The sequence below is a fragment of the Pyrgilauda ruficollis genome, unplaced genomic scaffold (genome assembly GCF_017590135.1).
Source record: "Pyrgilauda ruficollis isolate IOZ18807 unplaced genomic scaffold, ASM1759013v1 scaffold57, whole genome shotgun sequence".
NCBI lineage: Eukaryota > Metazoa > Chordata > Aves > Passeriformes > Passeridae > Pyrgilauda > Pyrgilauda ruficollis.
The window spans coordinates 5,443,284-5,465,966 of NW_024527377.1; the positions used below are offsets into that span (position 1 = coordinate 5,443,284).

At 43.4% G+C, this 22,683-nt stretch overlaps 2 protein-coding genes across 5 annotated transcripts; one reads left to right on the forward strand and one right to left on the reverse strand.

Moving 5' to 3' along the window:
• Nucleotides 1–10,373, reverse strand: FAM114A2 (family with sequence similarity 114 member A2). Its single transcript, XM_041481848.1, has 14 exons — nt 10,241–10,373; nt 9,018–9,223; nt 8,714–8,810; nt 8,188–8,283; nt 7,783–7,895; nt 6,699–6,833; nt 6,374–6,532; nt 5,889–6,012; nt 4,845–4,924; nt 4,094–4,225; nt 3,740–3,879; nt 2,941–3,013; nt 2,342–2,395; nt 1–1,616 (listed from the first exon to the last, which is right to left on the reverse strand). The coding sequence occupies exons 2-14, from the start codon at nt 9,219–9,221 to the stop codon at nt 1,518–1,520; spliced, it is 1,506 nt and encodes a 501-aa protein (XP_041337782.1). The 5' UTR covers nt 9,222–9,223; nt 10,241–10,373; the 3' UTR covers nt 1–1,517.
• MFAP3 (microfibril associated protein 3) lies at nt 10,341–20,769 on the forward strand. Of its 4 annotated transcripts, none has more exons than XM_041481849.1 (3): nt 10,341–10,416; nt 14,958–15,418; nt 16,780–20,769. In XM_041481849.1, exons 2-3 carry the CDS (start codon nt 15,139–15,141, stop codon nt 17,523–17,525), a joined length of 1,026 nt encoding a protein of 341 aa, XP_041337783.1. In that variant the 5' UTR covers nt 10,341–10,416; nt 14,958–15,138; the 3' UTR covers nt 17,526–20,769. The 4 variants fall into 4 exon arrangements, with proteins under 4 accessions (XP_041337783.1, XP_041337786.1, XP_041337784.1 ...); XM_041481852.1 differs by having other exon boundaries at nt 10,357–10,452; XM_041481850.1 differs by lacking the exon at nt 10,341–10,416 and adding an exon at nt 10,462–11,446.
• The last annotated feature ends 1,914 nt before the right edge of the window (nt 20,770–22,683 follow it).

Sequence of the window (22,683 nt, forward strand, 5' to 3'; positions counted from 1 at the left end):
TCAAAACAAATCCTTTATTTAATAATGCTGTCAACCAAAAGAAGAAAAAAATACAGATTTTATTGTAGTGCAGATTTTTTTACCCCGGACACACTCCTTTCAAGTCCAGTTTTAAGATGCCAGAAAAAGCTTTACTTCTGAGATCTGATCTGTCTAACCATGACTAAGGCAGGTTTCTTTTCCATATATATATATATAAAATCAAAGCATTAGCCAAAAGGTATTCTAACACAAAAAAACATTTCTCTTCTGCACAACTAGAGCAGAGGAATGTTCTAAGCCTTCAGTACAGCAGAGATGTGCAAGACCTGCTAAAACCCAGAGGATTTTCAAAAGGGGATTTGAGCATCATTGTTACCAATGAGCAAGTGCAGAGGCAGGTGTGACACTCAGTCACCTCTGATTAGCTATTATGGACTTCTTGAAATTCCATTTCAGCTGTGCATTTCTGCTCTTGTGATTCCAACAGAGGCTGCTGCCTCCCCATGGGCAGGCTCAAAAGATAAAGGAACAAAGCAGGGAACTTGCACAGCACAAAGAAACAGATACCATACATGGAGCAGCTTCTGAGGCAAATTAGGACTCCTACTAACAGAACCAAATTGCTGCCTCTCTCCCTACTTTAATAGACACCTTCCAAGAAGGAGCATTGCATTATAGTGTTTTTCCACGGAAAGAGAAGACAAGCAGTATGTGAGTCTGTGAACAGTCTGTGGTGACATGTCAAGCTGCACTGAAAAATGGGAATCCTCCTGCTGAATTCTCTCATTAAAGTGCCCAAACACGAGTCAATCCCTTTTAGTCAGTTCTCATTTATTGCTATAAAGCCAAGTACCTGCATTCTCAGGGGCAGATCAGCATTTTCCCAGCCCGTGCTGAAGCAAGCACAGGATGAGAGAATGAGAAACAGCCCCCTGGTGAGAGTCCCTGTCCCACATCCCTGAGTCAGTACAGACATCTTCAGGAAGCTGAGCTTCTCTTCAGCAACAGCTTGATCAGGAATTCTCTCTGCTCTATTCTGCCCAGTCTAGGAACTGCAAGGTTCATAATGACAAAAATTTGCCTCTTCTTGCACTTCCTATCTAATATTCACTTCAACAGGAATGCAGAGCTATCAGGAACCCAATTATGACTGACTTAAAAATCACACCATGATTTTAGCTAACTAACTAGCCAGCTGCTACTCCTCTCTTCAGCACTGGAGAAGCTCTCTGGGCTGTGAACATAAAGAGCTTGTTAACACATACAGCAGAGAGATTTCAGTGAAAAGACACAGACAGTCCATGAAACAGAGGAGCAATCTGCACTTTAAGTCTGTCACGTTGTCCACCAGCCTGGACTATGCTAATCACATCTCTCAGTGTGCTGTCATTGCCAGACTGCACTTAATCACCATTCTTGCAGCAGCAGTGAGCAGAGTTCATCTTTTTCCCTTTAATAAGAGCCATTACATCATTCTCCAGCATGGAAACTACGAAGTGGGAAGGTCAAAAAGTTCTTAATTAGAAGGATTTTTATTACTGTGATAGTTCCGTTCTAGCCTCAATAAGAGAGATCTGCAGTACAGGCAGCAAGAGCTGGAAGGCATCTTGGATATAGGAAGCACTGTTTGAAGCCTGTGAAAAAAAAATCAAAATACACACATGAATAGCCATGGTAACAATCAGCTTTACTCACCACATACTCATTTCAAACAGCATTGATTATTGCACAGAAAAACCAGAAGCCTAGTGCTTGCTGGATTTTAAAGGCTTCATTCTAGAAATCAATTTTATGTCAAGTTTTTGAGGGGCTTTTTGCCAGTAGGCAAAAAAAAGCAAATGGCTTAAAGACTGCCAGACAAGATCAGTTTCAATCCAAATGCAGAATACTGTTCTCAGTAAGAGCAGAAAAGTGTTTATTTCTAAGTGAAGCATAGCATGCTGTGGCAGGAAGGAAGAACACATGAACATGAAACACCCCCTTCCTGCCACACCTCAGAGCTCTGAAAGCTTGAGAACCAATTTAACAGTAGGGAAGTGTTAGGACTCCTGTATGCTAATTTCTGAACTTGTCTAAGATTTGACTTTGGACATTTAAATTCTAAAAATCCAGACTGCTGAATTTAATATGTGTCTCCTGACCCATCACAACTGTGAGCTGACACTCACTCCTCACTAAGTAACTCATCTTTTGTGCAAATCTACAGACATTTATCAAAACTTTCAAGTTATCAGACAGGTAAGCACAATTTTAGACCATGGGTTAGAGAACTTGGCATGCATAAGGATCCTAAAGTAGAAGAACCAGCACATCTATTTTTAAAGTATTAGCTTAAAGTTTTAACGTTAGCATAACTGACCTCCAAAAACACTCCAGTGATTAAGGGATTAAGCACATCTGCTTTCTCTTTGACCTGCAGAGATCAGACATATATTATCCTGATTGAAAATTTGATCACATTTTTTCAAGCAAGATAAAGCTAAACCCTCAGTAAGTTTAAAACCACCACTGCTCCCTTACCTAGAGGAAAGCTAAGCCACGAGCTTAGCAGCCCTGGAGCATGCAAATAAGAACAAAATAACCTGCATGTGCCCAGCACAGGTTGGGTATGAATACACATCACATCTTCAAATGAACTGGGGACAAGTGGAGAATACACAGATGATGATACCATCTTCAGGAACACCTGAGTGCTTTGGAAAACCCACGACAGGATCACAAACTTTATTTGCCTCTGTCTCCTTAGCACTGTGAGCATCAATTCCCACCCCCACTCTGTGCCAGGCTCTCAAAAGCTCAGATGCCACAGTCTGAGGAACCCTGACCTAAAAGATCAGTTCACAACTTAAAAACTGCATATGTAAACATGCAAAAACAAAAAGAAGTTCCTGGCAAAGATCCCAAGGCTGTTATCAAATAAGCACATCTCATTCCTAAGAACTGTGGTGTAACTCTTACCCCTGCAGTCGTTAAGCATGTTGTGAACTCTTTAGAGAAAGCTGACAGTTCTTTACACAGCATGATAGTCAGTCTGTGGAAGTAGACAGGGAAAACAATGAGGGAAACACAGTCCACAAGATTAAGATTCTTTCAGCATTCCTCCAAAACATAAATGCCCTATTTCTATGCTTACCAAGTTAAATTAAACCAAGATTGATATAAATGGTGTATGAAGATTCAGAAGTTTCCCAAATAAAATAGAGAGGGAAAAAATGGGGAAATAAATAATTAAAGCAGAAGATCTTAAAGAGCACTCAGAGGACACACATCCATTCCAGAAGGAACAGTACTAACTTGCCTTTTTTTTACAGGCAAGTGTCATTTTCTGAATTAGAAAGTACTGCACATTTCAGACACATGCCAAGTGTGTCCTGTGCAGTAATTTTGCCATCTCATGTACCAAGCATACTAAATGATTAACAAAGAGGTAATCAGGAATCACTTTTGTGCACCTGTTTTGTCATGTTTTAAATCTCTGCCTACTGACTAGCATAAGCTTAATGCAAATATCCTTCTAGGCTACACAAAGCTTTCAAGAAGAGTTTCCTCTTTCTTATCAAGAAATGCCCTTAAGCTGGAAAGAGACAGCTGAGTTCTGCTGGAAGATAATGATGCCACCCATCACAAATTTGCCCAATTCCCAAATTTAAACACCTGTGCAGAATTCAAGAGCCTTGCATTGTACGGATTTCCAAAGAATTATTAGACAGTTTAATCAGTAATTATATGCTATCCCTTTACTGAGAGATGCACTCACTGTGACAGGGACTTGGCTCTGTCTGTGGCTGTCACTTCCTGTTTCTGACCATAGAGAAACAAAGCTGCAGTTTTGTGAAACATTTCAATGGAGCAGGCTGTCAGTTCTGCCAGGCTTCTTATGGCAAATGCATGAATATCCTGCAAGAGTGACAAAAATTCTGCATACAACACAAAAAATAGCAGCTTTTATTATTTAAAACAAGTCAATCACACAGCATACTATCACTGCCCTTTCAGATCTCAGAACCCACACAGAAATAGAAACCCATAAACCCTGTGAGTCACAACTGTAACTCAGCAGCCAGATAAACACTCTGCAGGCAGATATTCTTTCCCTTGATTACCCAGTTACCTCTACTGATTTCTTAGCATCCTGGTCACCGTCTCTGGGTTCTTCTTCTTCTTGGTTTTCTTCATTTTCTTTTTCTTCTTTAGGAAAACTGCTGTTGAATCGTGCTATCCACTCATGAGCAGATGTCCTCACCTAGAGCAAGATATGTCATAATATCTAATGACTGGAATGAAGCCCCCCTGCACACCACAAACCAATGGAATATTGGCTCTCTCCCAAGGAAAGAAGCAGCTACAACTCCTTTTGAGCTTGTGAGAAGAACCAGAACAAATGAGCCCAATGCCTTCAGGATTTTGCAGAAGTTTGGCTGCACTGATGCAGTTGAGGGCATTTGTTTCTCTAGCAACAGGGGCTGGAGTTTACCAACAAGACCAAACTATCAGAGGTGCTTTAAAAGCATGTCTGCAGAATGCTGCTGCCACTTGGTGGATCTGAAGGGTAGTGAAATGATGGCAAAAAAGATGAATCTTTCTCACACCAGCTCCTGAACATAGTAAAATGAGGTGCTTTGTACCAAGAGCAGGCCTTCAGTTCATGACTGTAGGTTTTTTCACCGTGGTGGCTGAAGGCTCACATGATTCTGCCCCATAAAGTTAAAGGCTCATCTCCTTTGCTTACCATTGCCAAAAGATGTAAAATATGGCTTGTTTTCGTGCAATTGTGCTTGTGTATTTTCACAAGCAACGCAGGTGAAGAGAAGTCCTTCCTGTGAGGAAACTCTCCAGCTTTTAGAATATGGAAAATAACTCACCGTGATCACTTTGTCTGGCGTGGAGGAGATGTGCAATTCTGAAAACAACTCTGTTACTTCTTTTGTGAACTCTTCATCTCCTAAAGGACAGGAAAGGTTAAAGAATTCGCACAAAGGACAGATTCAGGAATAAGCAGGACTTCAATGCACAACTAGTTCTGCACAAGTCTGTCAACTGTTTCCTTTATTTCTCTTTGAATCATCACCTCAGGCAAGAACGTATCAAACCCAGTCTTTTCAAATACAATTTCTAAGGTAAGTTCTGCAAAGGTGGAGACATCAGTGCCTGAAGGTTAGTTCCTGCTTTCTCAATTCTGGTTTTGTAGCTAAGGTAACTCCTTTTTCTTATTTTTTATTTTTTTTACAGGCAGCCTTTTATAACACACTAACTTGCACATCACCTTGGAGAGTCTGAAATATCACTTAGAGCCTATGGTTCTCCTATTATATATGGCACAGCAGATGTGAGATCCATTATGTGCAAATATAAAAGATACATTAAATGTTGAATGATAGCAAGTGCAGGTGTGTAAGCCCTCCCTGATGAGCGTTTAGGTAAAAGCAATGCAAGAAATTTACATTTAAATCCATGTAATTCTCAAGAATCAGGGCTCTTGTGTGCAAAGGTACCTCTGAATCTTTTGCTCTGTGTGGCTAACTCTCATTTAAAAAACAAATAAAAAGGCTTTTTGCTCTCCCACATGTTGGACAACTCTGTTCACAGTTTTCCCCTCCTGGTCAAGGAAACCCACTTTCTCTCTGAATTAGCATCTTGGCTCAGGGTCAGTTGTATGAACTGCCCATGAGTCAAACAACTCGAACCCTGCTCTGGCAAGAAATCATTCCTGCCACAAAATTACAGCACAGCTTCTCAGAGGTGAAGGGTGTTGCTACCTGCCATGCCCTTGGACAGAGATGGCTTTAGGATTAAACATCCAGCTAAAGAATAATTTAAATTTGGCATCATGCCCATTGCTACTGATCAGGGCTGGCTGGTTCTGCACTAGGACCAGCTTCTCTTCTCAGAACCTGGGGCTCTCTTACCTTTCTTTTCTTCCTCTTCTTCTTCAAAGAATTCAGGCAAAGAAAATGCTTCTTTGAGTTGTTCCATTTCTTCCTTCAGTGTGTCCAACTTCTCTCCAGAGAGGGCATTCAGAACTGCTTTCACCTGGTTAGGGGCAGCACAGCCAAAGAGAGAATCAATAAATCAATCCAATAGGATGGAAAATGCAGGCCAAGGTAGCAAACCAGCAGGTGTGAGGAGAGTAACTTGTGAGAAGTTATAGGAACAGAACTGCAATAACAGAGACTGGCTGGGGTAAAGGGAATGGCTTTAGGAGGTGAGGACAGGACAAACTGCTCCCAAGGTAAACACCAGATCCTAATGCAAGGATCAAAGTGAAGTTCTGTAATCATTTTACAGCAAGTTCTGAGCTCTTGATTTTACATGTATATACATATATTTCTAATCTTTTTTCCCCTGCTCAGCTGAACTCAAAAATAGAAAGCAAAATGCTCAAGGCCATTACCTTTGATTCACTCTCTCTGGAAAGCATCTCTAAGGCCTCCAGATGCGAAAGACCCTGAAACTCATCAAACAGTAACCCATAATGGGCTTTCTTCTCAGTAGCCATGGTAACCTCGGTAGCTGTCTGCTGCTCTTCTTTCTCCTTTGCTTCTCGTAAGACCTGAAAAAGAAAAGCAGAGGCCTCGTGACAGTGCCAGGAGATAGAGAATAAAGGAGGAGAAGGTTTTTGGCTCAATAGCAAAAAACGGTTGCTTAATGACAGGACCACAAAAGAAGGGAGAAGAGATGAGAGAAACCAATGAGGTGCTGTTAGGGAAGTGCTGTACCTGAGATAATGTAGAGGTTCTGTTTATTAGGCCCTTTGTTTTTTTGAATCCAGGGTCTCCCTCAGCTATTACATCCATTGTCTTTTTGCCGATGAATTCCAAGGCATCCAGACCTCCACTAATAACACTTTTACCCTAGGAATCAGATTTGGATAAAGACAGCACATAAAACTCAGAGAAGATTACACAATAGAAGAAATTGAATTGGGAGGGTTTTATCAGCAATCTTACTCTGGGCACTCACATAAAAGCCAAATTGGTCCTTGTCACCTTAAATTCAACCCTAATCATCACAAGGAGAGCAGCAGGACATGGAAAGAGCCACAACACATTATCACCCAACAGCTTATTACAGCACCCAGACAGCTGCAGCAATCTGATGGGAAATACATTTTTTTAGTTTGTGAACAAGCTGGTTCTCAGCACATTGCAGTATTCAGTTCTCATCCTTCCAATGAGAAAACAGCAGACCTGTGGATTTTGACTTCTAACTTTTGTTCAAGCCTTAAAAGCAAAAAATAGAAGCCAGCTTTCCATCTGCAGCTCTTTCAGATTCCCAGGAAAATTGACAAGACAGCAGATCACAAAAGCAGTTTCTAAGGGTAATGGCTTCCTTTGAAGTGCATTTCTCCTGGTCACAGGAGCAAGCTGATTTCCAAGCGAACTGAGCTAGTTTCACATAGGTTTTTGAAGAGGAGAATGGATTTCATCTCTAGTTCTGTGGAAATCAGTGGAAATACTCCAGGAATGAGTCTGACCCTGCAGTTAGCTGACTACTCCAAAGGCAAGGCAGAGCACAGAGGTGACACGCACAGAAATGCACACTCTGCACAATCCACCATTGGGATTTTTTTGTTAGGTACCAACATTCAATACAGAACTATCAAAATTCATAACATCTTTCACATTAGGTGCCAGTTAGAAGCAAGGCCCAAGATAATGCTTTTTTGAAGGCTGGAAGAGTTTATCACCATGCATCCCACAAATGTCAAAATTAAGTTTCTTCTTACAATGTTTCAGATTAAAGGCCAAAACCCCAAAGCTCCCTTAAACCCATTTTCTCCTGCATTCCCAACTCACTCACTGTGCTTTGGACAGCAGTAGAGATGGTTGATAAAACTTCAAGAGCCCCAGCAATAGGGAAGGAGCTGCTATCATCAGCTGCATCAGCGTTGCTGGCAGCAGGATTCTCACTTCCTGCATTAGAAGGCAGAAAATTAACTTCCTGACTTCCAAAAGACAAAAGATCCTGTCAGACACAGAGTGGAGAAAATCAACAGACACCAAATATCAGCTAGGAGCAAGCCTACAATTCAGATTATTTTCCCTTCTACTTTTCAGAGCTAACAGAACAAAGCAAGAGAGTATTAGTTAAATTATTTTATTATCAGTCTCAAGGTGCAAGGTGCAGAGTAAGGTGATGTTATTTTGGGGCTCATTATGTTGTGAAAAACATTCCAGGGTTGTTCTTATGCAGTACAAAACTGACCTCTTGCACCATCTTTAGACTCTGATGAGATTTCACTAGGACTGGGGATCCCAAGGGTTGTTTCTGCTTTTTCTATGACATTTGAAATACCTTGACCTAGAGAAGAACAGAAACAGGATTAGAGCTGCATATTCTTTTTTATTATTCAAGATTCTTTCTGTTCAAAACAATTTAACCAGCACTAAAACGTCCTTCTACCCAGCTCACCTACTAATGTAATGAACCAAGGTTTCATCTTAGCCTTTAAATAAAGTTGTAAATACTGGCAGAATACTAGTTTAAAATACCAGGTGAAAATTACACAAACGCCTTAAAAACCTGAAAGTAATTCTGCCTGTGCATATCTCCTTAATCTCACTGTACATTTTGGTACAAGCTTTTCCCATTACTTGAACAATTCTCTTGACATTTTTCCAATAATGGCTGCTATAACTGAAATCCTCTTCTCTAGAAACAAGTTCTAAAGCACCAGCTTGAGACACAAAGCTTGATTAAAATATTTATCAAATACCAGAAAGAGCCTTACCTACAGTAGCTACGGTAGCAGACGCAGTTGACAGAAGAGATTTCCCCCAGCTTCCCCAGTAGCCCCACCCTGTCTGAACTGCAGGAGGATCTGAGACCTTTAATGAAGAAAAACAGAAGACTGATGCAGGCACTATAGCGAGGAAAGGAACACAAGCAGTCAGTGACATGTGACTTTTGTGCAGCTTTTTCATTTCAGAGAACAGCAATGTCAATTTTCAGAAAGGAGTGGGGCTTGTGCTCAGAGTTCTCCTGTGCCCAAAGCCATGAAATGTGAATCTTTCCGAGCAAGCACAGGAGCTTACCTTGACGGTTTCCCCTGCAGGCTTTTCTGTGGCAGCAGGCTGGCTTGGGGGCTTGGGTTCAGGTCTTTTCCGAGTCACAGGCACAGTCTCTTGTTCTCTTCCTTCACTGCTCTCAGAGCAGCCAAGTTCCTCTGTCTTCTGTTCATTTTCAGCTTTGTAAGAGGTTTCATCTTTCAGATTTTCCCCACTGCCTTCCTCAGACATGACTACAAACATCCATAGAAAGCAAAGCACATAAAATAATCACTCCCTCGCACTTTGACATTAGGTCAAGAGCATCATGCTGGTGTTTTACATAATTAAACACAACAGTGTTGCCACATGTACCCACATGTGTGTACACCAAATTACGTCTGACTCAAAAATAGCATATTTGGAAGTTTAAAGTCCCACAGGGACACGTGGCTTTATCTAACTGACACACCCTCTCCACAGGAAAATAAACCAGTTTGCTAACTCTGAAAAACAAACGGAGGTACAAAAGGGCCTCAGATAATTAAATCCATTACCAAAATAAAAGTGAAAACAAATCGCTTGGCACGGCTGCTTTGAGGAGCGCAGGAGACAAACGGGGACAGCAGTCAGAGAGCTGAGCAGGCAGGGAGGCAGCGACTGGCTCACTCCTGCACCTGGGGATGAGGGCATGGCCACCCCCAGGAGCTGCGGGCAGCTCCAGCTGCCACAGCAGCGCCCAGCACCGCGGGCCGGGGCCGGGGAGCCGGCAGCGGGGCTGTCCCGCTGCTCTCGGGCCCCACGCGTCCCCCGTCCGGGCTCCTCTGGCAGCAGCTGCGGCTCAAGTGACTGGCAGGCCAGGCAGGGACAAGCCGAGAACGCCAGGGTCCCCGGGATCACGCTGGGGTGACACTGCTGTGTCCCCGGCCAGGCGCTCACTGATGCAAGCTGGGGACCGCCACCCCATCTGCCGGACCCTGCACAGCGACTACCGCGACCCCCGGGTCACCCCGGCACCCTCCCCATCCCGCAGCCCTGGAGGCCTCGCTGTGCCTCGCTTCCCCGGGAGACCCCCAAAGTCCCATGACCCCCACACGGGGCTGTCCCATATGGCACCCCAAGTTCCCTAAACCTCCCCGTGGGGCTCCTGCCGCCAGGAAGCCGCCAGGTGCCCACACCGCCCCGCCACGGTCCCGCCTGCCCCACAGCGGCCCCCAACGCCCGCCTCCCCGCGGGGCTCGCTGTGCCCCGCACGCTGTGCCGTCCCTCACCGTCGGCGGTCGGCGCGGCCCCCGCGGCTCCGGGCGGACCGAGAGCAGCGAGGCCGGCGCAGAGCGGCCCCGGCGCTGCCCCGGAAGCGGCCTCAGCTCGGGGAAGCGCGTCCGGGCGGCGGGGCCGGCGGCGGATCTGCGGGACGGGCCAGGCCGGGCCGGGCAGCCTCGTCCCGGTGAGAGCGGCGGTACAGCCAGGTTCACCTGGCGAGGTCGGGGTCGGAGGGCAGCGGCGGAGGGGGAGGCCTCGGGGCCATGTCCCGCGTGGCTGTTTTGGCCTGGAAATAGGGGCAGTAGGGTCAGGTTTGCAGGGCAGCGAAAGCGGTGGAAGGCCTCGAGGGGAAGCCACAGGAGGAGTGGTTGAGGTCACTTCGTCTGGTCAGGCCGGAGAACTGGAGACTGAGAGCAGAGCTCATCGGAGTCTGCAGCAGCTCCCGAGGAGCCGGGGAGGGACCGCTCGGATCTCTGCTCCGTGTTACAGCGACAGGACCCTGGGAACGGCTGGAGCTGTGTAAGGGGAGGTTGAGGTTGGAGATCAGGGAAGGGTTCTTCCCCCAGAGGGTGCTGGGCACTGCCCAGGCTCCCCAAGGAATGGGCAGGGCCCGAGGATCGCGGAGCTCCAGGGCCGTTCGGACAGCGCTGCCCGGCGCGGGGTGGGACTGTTGGGGTGTCCTGAGCAGGGCCACAGTTGGACTGGATGAGCCGTGTGGTTTTCTTCCAGCTCAGAATATTCTGTTTGTGTTTCTGGCATGACATCATGCCCCAGTGACACCAGCCCGCGTGATGTCACCCCCCGTGGCCCCGTGCCCTCGGCCGCAGTGTGGTCATGTCACGGGTCCTGTGTCCCACTGCCACCACCAGCTGGGACCAGGGCTTCTCCTCGAGTGAACTGGGAGCATACAGGGGCTGTAAGGACAGGGTAGCATTAAGCGAAACTTTGTGCCTGGTCGTTTTTAGCTGCCAGGACAAAAAAACCTGTTTTGGTGCACAGCCGATGCCGTGTCGTGGCAAGTTAGCCTGTGACAGGTGTCACACGCCCAAGGGAGAAGCACAGCAAAACACTGTGTCCTGTCAGGCAGCCAAGGGATGTGCACAGGAAAACAACAAATCCCATCAGGCAGCAGTGAGGCTGGTCCTGGGGTGCTGTGGATTTGCCCCTTGGGCTGTGGGACTCCCCTGCAGAGCTTTGGCTGGTGGCAGCAGAAGGTGAGCCCTCCCTGCAGCCTCTCCCATGCTGGAGCACCCCAAATGGCTCTTGTCAAGACCATGCTGGCTGTGTTCATAAACTTCCCAAGAGTTCCTGTCTGCAGGGCTCTGCCAAATGTTTGACAGAGGGTCAGAAGGGGCTTGCAAATGGTATTTCTGTGAGACATCTGCAGCCTGTGCTCTGTCAGGTGTGTCTCGGTTTATTGCCTCACGTTACTCCAGGTATGAAGTGATGTTATAAGCGGTGAATGTAAAACCATATAACTTGCAACCTCTTGGGCCCCAATTTTGCAGTGCCATATAAATGTGTGTAATTTTAAGTACTATCAGTGCTTCCACTGACCTCAGTGGGACTACTTAGAGTGCTCTAAGTTAGACACAAATACACTTCTTCAGGGTAGGAGCCAAGGATGACTCATACAAGCACATGCATCACAGATTTTTATCTTTCCACTGCTATTTGTTGTTACAACTTATGGTTTAATAAAGGTTAAATGTGTTGAGTTCAGCATCAGGTTCAGTTGTAAAATAGCCAGTTTCTATTCTGGCGCATTTCATCTTGATTGAGCTTAACGCTTTGTTGAAGAATTGTGATGTTGGCACTGATCACACTTTATCCTTTTTGGGTTCTTTAGCAGCTGTTTTGCATAAGTGCAATGGACGAAGAATATGGATTTTGCAAATCATTTTATTGTTCCCAGCACTCGGCAGTGAGAGATCATTGTCTGCTTAGCAATAATGGCTTTTCCAAAAGACAAACAATTTCTAATAAATCAGACCTCGAAGAATTTAATAGTAAAATTAAATGACCCATCACCAATGGTTTATGCATTATGCAGGCTCAGTGCAAGTATAGTGGAGAGCATACGCAATTACTGAAGATAATTATTCTTATGAGGGAAAATGTTGCTGAGTACTTCTTGTGTTAAATAAATGAGTGAGATTCCTAATGTCGTTTAGGAACAGACGTCAGAGACGCTTGGAAACCTTAACAATTCAAATTTAATAATTTAAAATTACAATAGCACAGGCAAAGTACAAGAGGCACTGGGATTATTCTCTAATAAATCTAAAGTATCTGTTGGGATGTTACTGTTTTAGAAGACTGGAAGTTATAATGTGCCTGTGATTCAAGGGTGAAGTTGAGGGTTTGTGTTTGCTGCAGAACTGTGGTCTGTTTTAATTGCATCAGGTGCTGTGAAGTCAAGTCTGGTGCATGCAAAACTGCATTTTTATCTGAAGGCAGCTGGGTCATAGGGTGATGTCTGCTGAAGGTCTGGGACCACAGCACCTCGCTTGCCACCACAAGATGTGACAGACCTTTAAAGCAACCCAAATGTCAGTGGTCCACAAACCACTGCCAGTCCATAGCCTGTCTGTGTGGGGTCTGCATAAGGTTGCCAAAGCAAGCAGGTCAGTGTCAGCAGCCTTTTGCAGGCTCTGAAATACTCTGAAAATACCAGGGGTCTAAAAATGGAAGGTTAAAACCACTCCCTCAAATAGAAGAATGGTTGCTGATCAACAGCAGTCTTAGTTTGTTTTTTTTTTTCAGACCTGTGCTGTTGCTGTGGATGGGATGCTCTTCAGAGGCAGCAGGACTCAGTAACGCTTTCCCTAAAGTGTAGCTGGTGAAAAACAGGAATGAAAGAGGCCTTGGTAGTGGTTTTAACTGTTTAGCTGTGGGAAAGTAGCTCCTCCAGCACAATGGTATAATTGAGTTCTCTGCACTAGTCTCATCTTAAATGAAAGGACAAGAGGCATGATAGAAAACAGAGTGGGGCCAATGATTAAAAAAAAAAATAGAAGAAGGCAGATGAACGGATTGCTGTTTACAGAGAAACAAGTAGGGAGCCTGTTTTCCAGTTTCTCTTGCAGGATTCAGTGGGTGAGTTGGTTAGTCAAGCCTGAAGGAGAGTTGGACACAGCTGTCTTCTTTGCCTTCTTTGTTAAACTGGTTTTGGCAATAGCCGCAACAGAAATGGAAATCGGTCAGATAACACATTTCTCATCCGATGTCAAGTCTGGAATCTGGTTTGACCTTCGACAAATTAACTTTCACTGAAAAAAATTCTCAGTCTGGATAGCATCAGCAGAATTCCCCCTTTTGAATATGCTTAGTTTGTCCGTGATGAAAGACAATTGCTAGAAATCACCTGGTTTTATGCGTGTTACATTATTTTTCAGAAGTGCTTTAGATAGTGTTAACTGCTAATCTGGTAATTCTAGAAGGAAGAAAAGTGTCTGCATTATTTATTAAGTCAGTGGGTCCCTTTGTGTTGTGATATTTATGAAATTCCCTTCCACTAACATCTGTTATTTGTAGAAGAAAAGATGATAAATTTGAAGTCACACAGTCAGTGATATGAAGTGAGATATTTTTTAGGATAATATTTGAGCTTGTGGCTTCTGTACTTCGTAAACGTTTTTTTTAAGGCTCTGAAGCTGTCTAGATGGAATCATAACTTCAGGGAACACATATTGGATTAAAAATTTTCTTGAATCAGACTTGCAGGAAAATTGATTACAGATTGTCTCTTATCAGTGTCATCTCATTTTTGTTACAAGTTGGTTTTATTCTGGCTTGTGTGCAAAAGACAGAATATTAGTTGTATCCTAATGTCTGTAAATATCTTTTGTGCACATTAATTTGAAGAGTTTCTGTCCCTAGACAAAACCATTTTTTCACATTTCTATGAAGTTTGGGTGGAGAAGACAACGAAAAATATATGACTGCTGAGATGAAGCAGCATAAACTAAAAGATTTTCAACAGGAGCTCATTGTAAAACAAACAAGAATAACAGGGAGCAGACTTAGAAAATGCAGCAGCAACAAGAGATATTGCAAAAAAGGAAATATGTGTAAACATCAGTGTCCTGCTGTTCAGAAAGGGACTTCCTCTTCTGGCTGTAGATAACAACCAGGAGACTTTTCCCAAGTAATTAAATCATATTATATAGTATTTAGACATCTAATATCAGTTGTGCCCCTAAAATCAAGTAAGTAGATGTAAATGCTAAAAGTCAGATGTGTGTGTGTGCACTTTGGTTTTTCTCTGGGTAGTAAATGAAAGACTGGCTTTAGAAAACCAGGGCTTAAAAGCACTTCGATATTGCTGGAGAGGGAGGCAGAAATTACATCCTCTTTCTTGCTTTTCTTCCTCTATTAAGAAAGCACTTTTTCTCTGGTAACAAATGCAGAACCCACTTTTAAAGATAATTGTGCATTTCAAGTAGTCTGAACAATTTGTTCTTTTTGTAAAACCTTTTTCCCCTTAATGATTATTGTTCCAGAGATTATTTATTCGGTTGGGAAGATGAACATCTGGTGGACTGAGGTTGTGCTCATGCCTTCTTACCCTCATTTTATCACTGTGTTCTGAGCAAAGCTCTGATTTGGAACCTCTCAGCTGACAGTTTATGTTATCATATTTGAAATCTGTTTATTGCAAATTAAATTTGAATACATGGTAACCTTGAGGTCATTAATAAACTTACTGCTTTTTTTTTCCAGTTTTACTTCCAGTTTCCACTTCAAATATTGATGGTCTTGAAAGTGCATTTGGATCCCAGACATTTTCCATCACAGAACAAATCAAGAGCTCCTCTCCTATCTCAGAGCAATACAGACAGCTTAATATCATATGACCTCATTTCTCCAAATTAAATGAAAGAAGAATTTTCACTAGCTTTCCATGAAGCTCAGCTATTGCCTGTTAATTTTGACTGTTAGTGCTGGTCTTTCAGTTGGATTCACCGTGGAAAATGTAGCTTTTAACAGGACAGTTGCTTTTAGGTCTTTCAATGCATCACTTCATGCAGTGTCTCAAGCTTTAATAAGTTCTCCAGCACACCATGATATCATAGCCAAAGAGGGGAGCAGTATTTTAATTGAATGTAAACTGAACATCAGCCAGTATGAACATATCCTTTGGTATAACTCCAGAGGACACCTGCTTGAACAGAAAGATGAAGGTGAGTTTTCCTGCTGTTTTCTATCCATCATTATTCCCCTTTTAAACAGTATTGGAAAAGCCCTGGGACTTTATTATAATTTTCTCGTCCTATCCTCCCATTTTTACAATTGGGAGATAAGGAGAGAGCAAAACAAAGTCCTTTGCCCTCTGAAATGTTGCATGGGAATTACACCTGAGTATTTCTGTTCCATCCTGCTTTGGTGCCTCACAGAATGATGTTGTTCAAGAGTCATCCCAGTGTTCCATACAGAAGAAATGAGTCTTCATCTTACCCAATACTAACTGATGGGTTTATTTATTATTGCTCTGGTTGAAATTATATTTTTCCAAATGCATGAATTAACACAGTTCTCCACAACTTATGACCTTTTGAGCTAGCAGTTTGTGCTTTAACTTTGTTACAGGATATGTTTTAAAACATACTTAGTACATTTATTTTTTGGTTTATGCACCAGTGGGATTGTGGAAAGTAACACAATATGTAATGGCCAACGATGGAATTCATGCCATTTAACCCTTTTGAACTGAAGGGGGATATATTTTCCTAGCCATTGGCTCTTACAGTTCTATCCCTGCAGTTTCTAATTTAAAAAATGTTTTAGAGATACATGTGTTTTTCTCTCTTAGTATTAATGAAGGTCATCGAACTAATTGATAGGATCTTGTTGGAGGCCATATTTCTGCCTTAAGTATTCAGTAACCTTTTTGTAGTTATAATGCCATCTGGAGATTAGTTCAAAGTAGAGTAATTAGAAGAATAAGTTATGAAAACAGTTCAAAGCAGAGTAATTAGAAGAAATGAGTTATGAAAACAGTTTTCCCCCTAAGTTATAAATGCACAGCAAATGCTGTATAAAGCTTCTTGTATTGATTTCTCTTTTACTTGGGTTTTGCATGTCAGCACTGCATGCTCAGCAGAAAACTGTCTCAAGAAAATTCTGGGTTCTTTTGCCAACACAGCCATTTACAGACTGATCTTTTTCATGGGTCACTTGACTTTTGACTCTGAATGTATGGAAAATTAGACTTTATAGAGGACCGTCTTTTAACACAGGGTGAGAAGCCCTGGTTAAGAATTAGGATCCCTATCAGAAAGAACGAGAAGCACACTGGAAAGTGCAGATGAGAGGAGGAAGTAAAAGTAGTGTAGCAAGCATGCAGAATAATTTACCATTAAGCAGTATGAGGGGTAAGTGGGTTATGATTTTCTGTGTCACAAGCATGAAAAGGACATTTCAGTCCTTGGTGTACTGTTACTATGCTAGAAGTGGACTGCTCACTACCAAGCTTTGACTGCTGAAGATGTTTACCCTGGGATTTTTGTTTCATGAGCTCTGTTTATTTCTTGCCCCTCTGCAGATGACCGGTGGAGGATTGCTGATAATTCCCTCAACATCACAAAGGTCAGCTTTGCTGACCGGGGCCGGTACACGTGTGCAGGCATTAATCATAACGAGACCTTGTACTACACAGTCACCCTGAGGGTTATCTTCACCTCAGGGGACATGAGCATCTACTACATGATTGTGTGCCTCGTTGCCTTTGCCATCACCCTCATCTTGAACATCACCCGCCTGTGCATGATGAGCAGCCACCTCCGCAAAACGGAGAAGGCCATCAACGAGTTCTTCCGGACGGAAGGGGCCGAGAAGCTGCAGAAGGCTTTCGAGATAGCCAAGCGTATCCCCATCATCACATCTGCCAAAACGCTCGAGCTGGCCAAAGTCACTCAGTTTAAGACCATGGAGTTTGCTCGGTACATCGAAGAGCTCGCCAGGAGCATTCCCCTCCCGCCTCTGATCCTTAACTGCAGGGCGTTCATGGAGGAGATCTTCGAGGCCGTGCGGGTGGACGACCCCGACGAGGCGGGCAAGGAGGAGAAGCAGCCCCCCGGCTGCGGGGCGCAGGCCGCGCTGTTCCCCGGCAGCGCGCAGGTGAAGCGCAGCGAGTCCCCGGCCGGCGACTCGGACGATGGCTCCCTGAGCGAGCAGGGCCAGGAGATCGCCGTGCAGGTGTCCATCCACCCCCAGGCCCAAGGGCAGAGCATCGACACCGTGTCCCACGGCAGCTGCCACTCTGTGCCTTCTGAGGAAGGCACCTGCTGAGCCCGGTGATGCAGAGGGGTGAAGGAAGCTCCAAGGGAACTGTGAGAAAAGGGTCTGCAAATAAGCTGCCTCATCCCATGTGCACAAGAGTTTTCCAAATTGCAAGGTGCCAGAAGTAGTTAGAAGTGTGTATTTTCTGTCTGTGTTGATTTAACAATTCCAGTCTGCTAGAAAAGGCCATTTGGAATATTGTGTGGGGGCTTTTCTTTCTAAAGCAGGCTTGCTATATTTAAAATAGTTGCAAAACAGGAATTCTTTGTCCTTGGCTCCTTGGTAGCTTTTGATACTTCAGAGCTGTGTGAGAAGTGACCAAGCTGAGCAGTACAACTTGCAATAAGAACTTTTCCTTTGTGAGCTCCTTCTTTCTTCACAAAGTTGAGCTGAAATTCCTTTGAGTCAGTGTTGTTGTCCTGATTAATTGAGTTCTGTGCTCTTTTTGAGTTGCCTCTTGGTGCGTGTAGCCCATCAGAACCACAGTGAGCTTGAACAAATCTGTTTTGTGTCACACGCTTGTGTTGCTATCAAAATGTACTGTACTTAGAAAAAAATAGTGCCAGGATCTGCTGCTGGATTAAATGAATTGTTGTCGTTTCAAAGCAGCTTAGAGAACAGCCAGGAGGTCTCAAGTTTTCTGTGCATCTGCAGGAAACTTGTGGATGTTTTAAAAGTTTGTTGCTTAAACTTGGTGCTGATTGCCAAAGCGCCTTACCCTGGTCCTGTCCCACAGAATGGAGCAGTGACAGCACTTCTGGCACTGCCTGGCTTTTCATTATGCTGATTTCACTCACTATAGAAAATCCAAAGTTTTATATTGTATTTGCCGTTGTGGTGAGAAGAGGATGACAGTAATCACATCGTGGCAAAACTCAGAAATGAATTCATCATCTACAGACAGATGTCTGAGGCACATCTTCCTGAACAGCATTATAATAAAGCAGTGAAAAGTAGTTCCAGTGAGTTGCTCTGCTCTGGCTGGTCCTGTCAGAAGGCAGTGGCAGAGAGAGTGGGGGCTGGCTGAGCTGTTTGCCAGCCACTGCTTGCAGGAGGGGAGTGACTCACTGCTAGAGCCCAGCCTCGTGTGCTGAGAGGTGGCAGAAGGGAGAGATGCAGCTGCTGACATATGTGCACAAGTACTTCACCAAGGATCTCCCACCTGGCTTCCTCAGCTGTAGAGATCCAGCCTCCAGGAATCAGAGTGCAGACAAGAATCTAGTTTCTTCTTCCACTCTTTGGTGCTGTTTTTTTTTTTTTTTTCTCCTTAACATTTGTGTCACTTAAATAGCATTTTATATCCTGTTGAGATTTAGTAGATGTAAAGCTTGTAAGCACTCCACATATTAATTTCTTACAACTACTGGAAGCATATTGCCATATAATTTTAACAGCTTGGCAACAGGAGTGCCATTTAATTTCACACAACTCTTTTTTCTTTCCTTATTATTACAGAAATGTCACTTGAACAAGTGATTCTGGAGGACTGCTCAGGATTCTTAAGAGCATTTGACATTACATTTACATGAGTAGAGGTGGAAAACAAGCAGGCACAGTGGTAATAGCAGGGTGGGGCTGTCTGTGGTAATACATGCTCAGAAAGAAGGGGCTGAATGAATTACAGTTACCATATCAGAGACAGGGAAATGACAGCATCTATAACCATTTTAAACTACCTTTTGGGGAAATTCCTGCAGTCAGCCACCAGTTAAATCACCCTAGTTGCCTTTGGCCTGTCAGGTAAGAGTGGTGTTAGTCAGGAAGGAAGTTGCTAGCCTTTATTACAGTAACATTCCCACCAGCTTGGTGCCATTTCCAAGACTGTAGCAAACTGTCTGTTTCAGGGGAATAAACCTTCTGTACATACTTCAAGTAGCTGCCTCAACAGTGACTTCTTTTTTTGCTTCCATGGTTTGATGGCACTTTATGTCCAGGTGAAAATTTTGTATAGTTTTGTGTACCCTGTCTGGTTTCTTCTAAGTTTTCTGAGATTATCAGTGTTAAAAGATACTCTGAGGATAAATATCTATTTCTCTTAGAAGAAGGGAGCTGCTGGCTTCATTTCTGTGCTACAATGGGTTCTGCAGGTTTGTTGCACATGTGTGAGAGATTTGAGAGTTTGCAACCCACTGGCTGAAAGAGGTGAAGGCTACAAGAGAGAATGATCTGCTTCAAACTCCTTTGTGCCACAGGTCATCAGAATGTAGCTGCACCTGCCTTATTTCCCTATAAACAGCTCTTCTTGCTTCTCTGGAACTGTTGCATGATATGCAACATATGGATGTGTTACCCCTAAATCCACACACAGTGAGAGATGTCACTACAAAATCTAAACTATTTAATTGCTTCCTAAGAAGCAGTTATGATTGACAGATGTCACATCAGAAGTGGCAGCTTACAGGCAGCAAAATGACACTGGAGGTGTGTAAAATGAGTGCCAGGAGAGCTGTTTTGAGACTGATTTGATCTCTTTTTTGATTTTTATACTTTATTTGCATAGCTCCAAGTTCTTACTGAGCAGTTACCTGGTGTCTTCATGCATTCTGTTGCTGGTTGAGAGGAAAGAGTGACCATGCATAAAGGTCCTCAGAAATGCAGTTGCAGTGTCAATTGCTGGATAGCAAAGCTGAGAGTTTTCCTGAATTACTACAGTATTTTGTTCCTTACATGAATTTCATTCCTGGAAGGAAGGTTGTTTTGTAAGGATTTTAGTATGTCAGGGGTACCTCCTGAATGGAGTGACTGATCCTACTCCCACTGAATTCAATTAGAGAGGATTTGGAGCTCTGTGCATTTTACAGGATTTTTGTGCATCTGAAAGCAAGGACAAAGGTGATGTTAAATGGTAAAAGAGATTTCCAGAGAATGAAATTTGACACCAGTTTCCAAACAACTTGTGAACTGTTCTTGTTACCCTGAGAGTAGATGAGTGCACTTAATGTCTTCGATGAATCTAATTGAACATTAACATTGAAAGTGTTTCTCTCTTAACTTTTTATAGGATGAGGAGAATCTACAGTGGTTTCCTTGCTTTAAACTAAAGTCTCTGACAATCAGAAGGCTATTCTCTCGTCTTTGTGACTTATTTTAAAAAATATGAAATCTACTTGTTGTCCAAGAGTACCTAAAACTAACTTTGTAGTGATTATTTGTATTACCTGGATTGTAATGTAACTGTTTAATGTAACCACGTAGGATTTCATACTTTCATAAAATGAACTGGTAGATTTGCAAAATAAATTGAAAAGAAAAACCTTGTTCTGCTGGAATTTTCTGTTTTACAAGTGAGGAGTCCCTGTCTCTCTAAGGTTACGTAGCAGCTGCATTGAGCTCAGCAGAATGTTGTTAATCAGCCTGACAGAGGTTATTGGGATATTCAGTCATCTGAAGAACCATTCTTGCTATGACATCTTTGGAGATTTTTTTTTTTTTTTTGTCTCACAGTCTTCAACAGCATCTAATAATTGTTCCCAGCTGCATATACAAACAGGTACTGACCTGAAATTGTTTCAAGAAGGCCCTCAAAACTTTACTTCTTGGTTTCACATTGTGTGTGTGACCTTCAACCATGAATCTGTTTTATTTTTTCACCTTTTTCATATGCTGGTAGTATTATATATTGTAAGCACCTTTCATTTTGTAATCACTCACCCCAAACTCCAAAAATCCACCTTGCTGAGAAGTCCTCTGTAGTGCCTTCCATGGGGGTGTGCAAGTGTGAATGAGAGCAGATTTCACCCAGATTGCTTTTAAAGAAGAGTCTCTGGTTGCCAGTCTCTGCACAAGGCAGATAATGCCATTACAGCTGAATATTTGGGGATTTTCCCATGAGAGTCAGCTGCCTAAAGGAAGAATTATTGGACCCATACTCCTCAGGCTAGGTCAGTGCTCAGTCAGCATCTGCTTTCTGTCTCCTTGTTGTGAGAGATGCATTAATGATAACAGTTCAGTTTTTTAAAGCTCCTGTAACCTGATCCCTCATGATCCTATCCACAGTGAACAAATTCATCTGCATCCATTTAGAGCACTTTTCCATCTGGTAACAACAGAAAGTGAGCTGCATTAAGGATGATTGTACTTTAATTTTAGGTGCACGCCTTAAAACATACATTTTTTTCTTAATGTTACAGCACTTCTGTGAGTGAAGTCTCCAGCTGGAGATGCCACGGTGTCATTCAACTCAGGCAAGTTACAGCTTTATCGACTTCCCTTCAGCCAGGTCATTTCACACCAGCTGAGTCTCTTTCCTCTCCTCTTTTTTTAATTGGATAGCAGCTCATTCAGATGTCTTCAAATACTGCCAGCTTTTTTGCATGTGGAAGTGAGAATTACACCATCATTCAAAAAAAAAAATCGTTCTGCTAGATGCTGAAATATCAAAAAAGCCCTGAAAGCTGGGAAGTTGTTCTTTATCCCTGGTAGAACAGTACCTATTCTTTGGTCATGCCTGGCTGCCAATGAGCGCAATAACGCCAAGCAATTAGGCCTTTCATTTGCGTTAGGCTAATTAATTGTTTGCACAGTGCCCTGAATATGGAATCATTTTCCTTTTGGAAAGAATAAAAGGATTAGAATGGCTTTATCCCAAGTTGTTCTGAACGTCTTTTATTTATTTAATGGGAGAAAAATCCTCTGTTGCCCCAAACGCAAAGCACACACTCGAGCGTTACGGCTGCTCGGGGACGTCTCCATCAGTGGGGATGTGAACACATTCACAGATGTCCATCCATCTGCAGCCACGCTCCAGATGGGATCTGGGGGTCCTGCTGCATGGCAATGAGCGTGCAGAGGCTGCAGGGTTTGGATGTCAGCGCTGTCAGGGGCTGCAGAGGGATGAGCATCCCTTGGATTTCAGCTGCCTGCAGCAGCACGGTCACTGTGAGCTGTGGTGGCGCTGGGAGGGCAGAGCTCTGTGACTGGACAAGAGGTTTGTACTGAGGAAGTCCAAGGCAAATGGAGCCTGGGCTAGGATTTCATGGAGAAGGATGCAATATTGCAGAGGCTATTGTCATCTCTTCTTTATGTTTGTCCTATTCGGTGCCTCTTTGTGCTACCATATTATTAAGTATATATTTCATGTTAAATGGTTCTACAAATGAGAAAAAAGCCAGTGGAAAGTGAAGGAAGATACTCGGCTGTAAGTGCAAGGCAGAGGCTGCCATCACAC

Coding starts and splice junctions, on each gene's coding strand:
- FAM114A2 (XM_041481848.1), bottom strand. CDS start 9,221: ATGTCTGAGGAAGGCAGTGGGGAAAATCTGAAAGATGAAACCTCTTAC. Junction 6,834..7,782: donor CTACTGCTGTCCAAAGCACA/GTGAGTGAGTTG, acceptor TCTGATTCCTAG/GGTAAAAGTGTTATTAGTGG. Junction 6,533..6,698: donor GAACCTCTACATTATCTCAG/GTACAGCACTTC, acceptor TTTCTTTTTCAG/GTCTTACGAGAAGCAAAGGA.
- MFAP3 (XM_041481849.1), top strand. CDS start 15,139: ATGAAGCTCAGCTATTGCCTGTTAATTTTGACTGTTAGTGCTGGTCTT. Junction 15,419..16,779: donor GCTTGAACAGAAAGATGAAG/GTGAGTTTTCCT, acceptor GCCCCTCTGCAG/ATGACCGGTGGAGGATTGCT.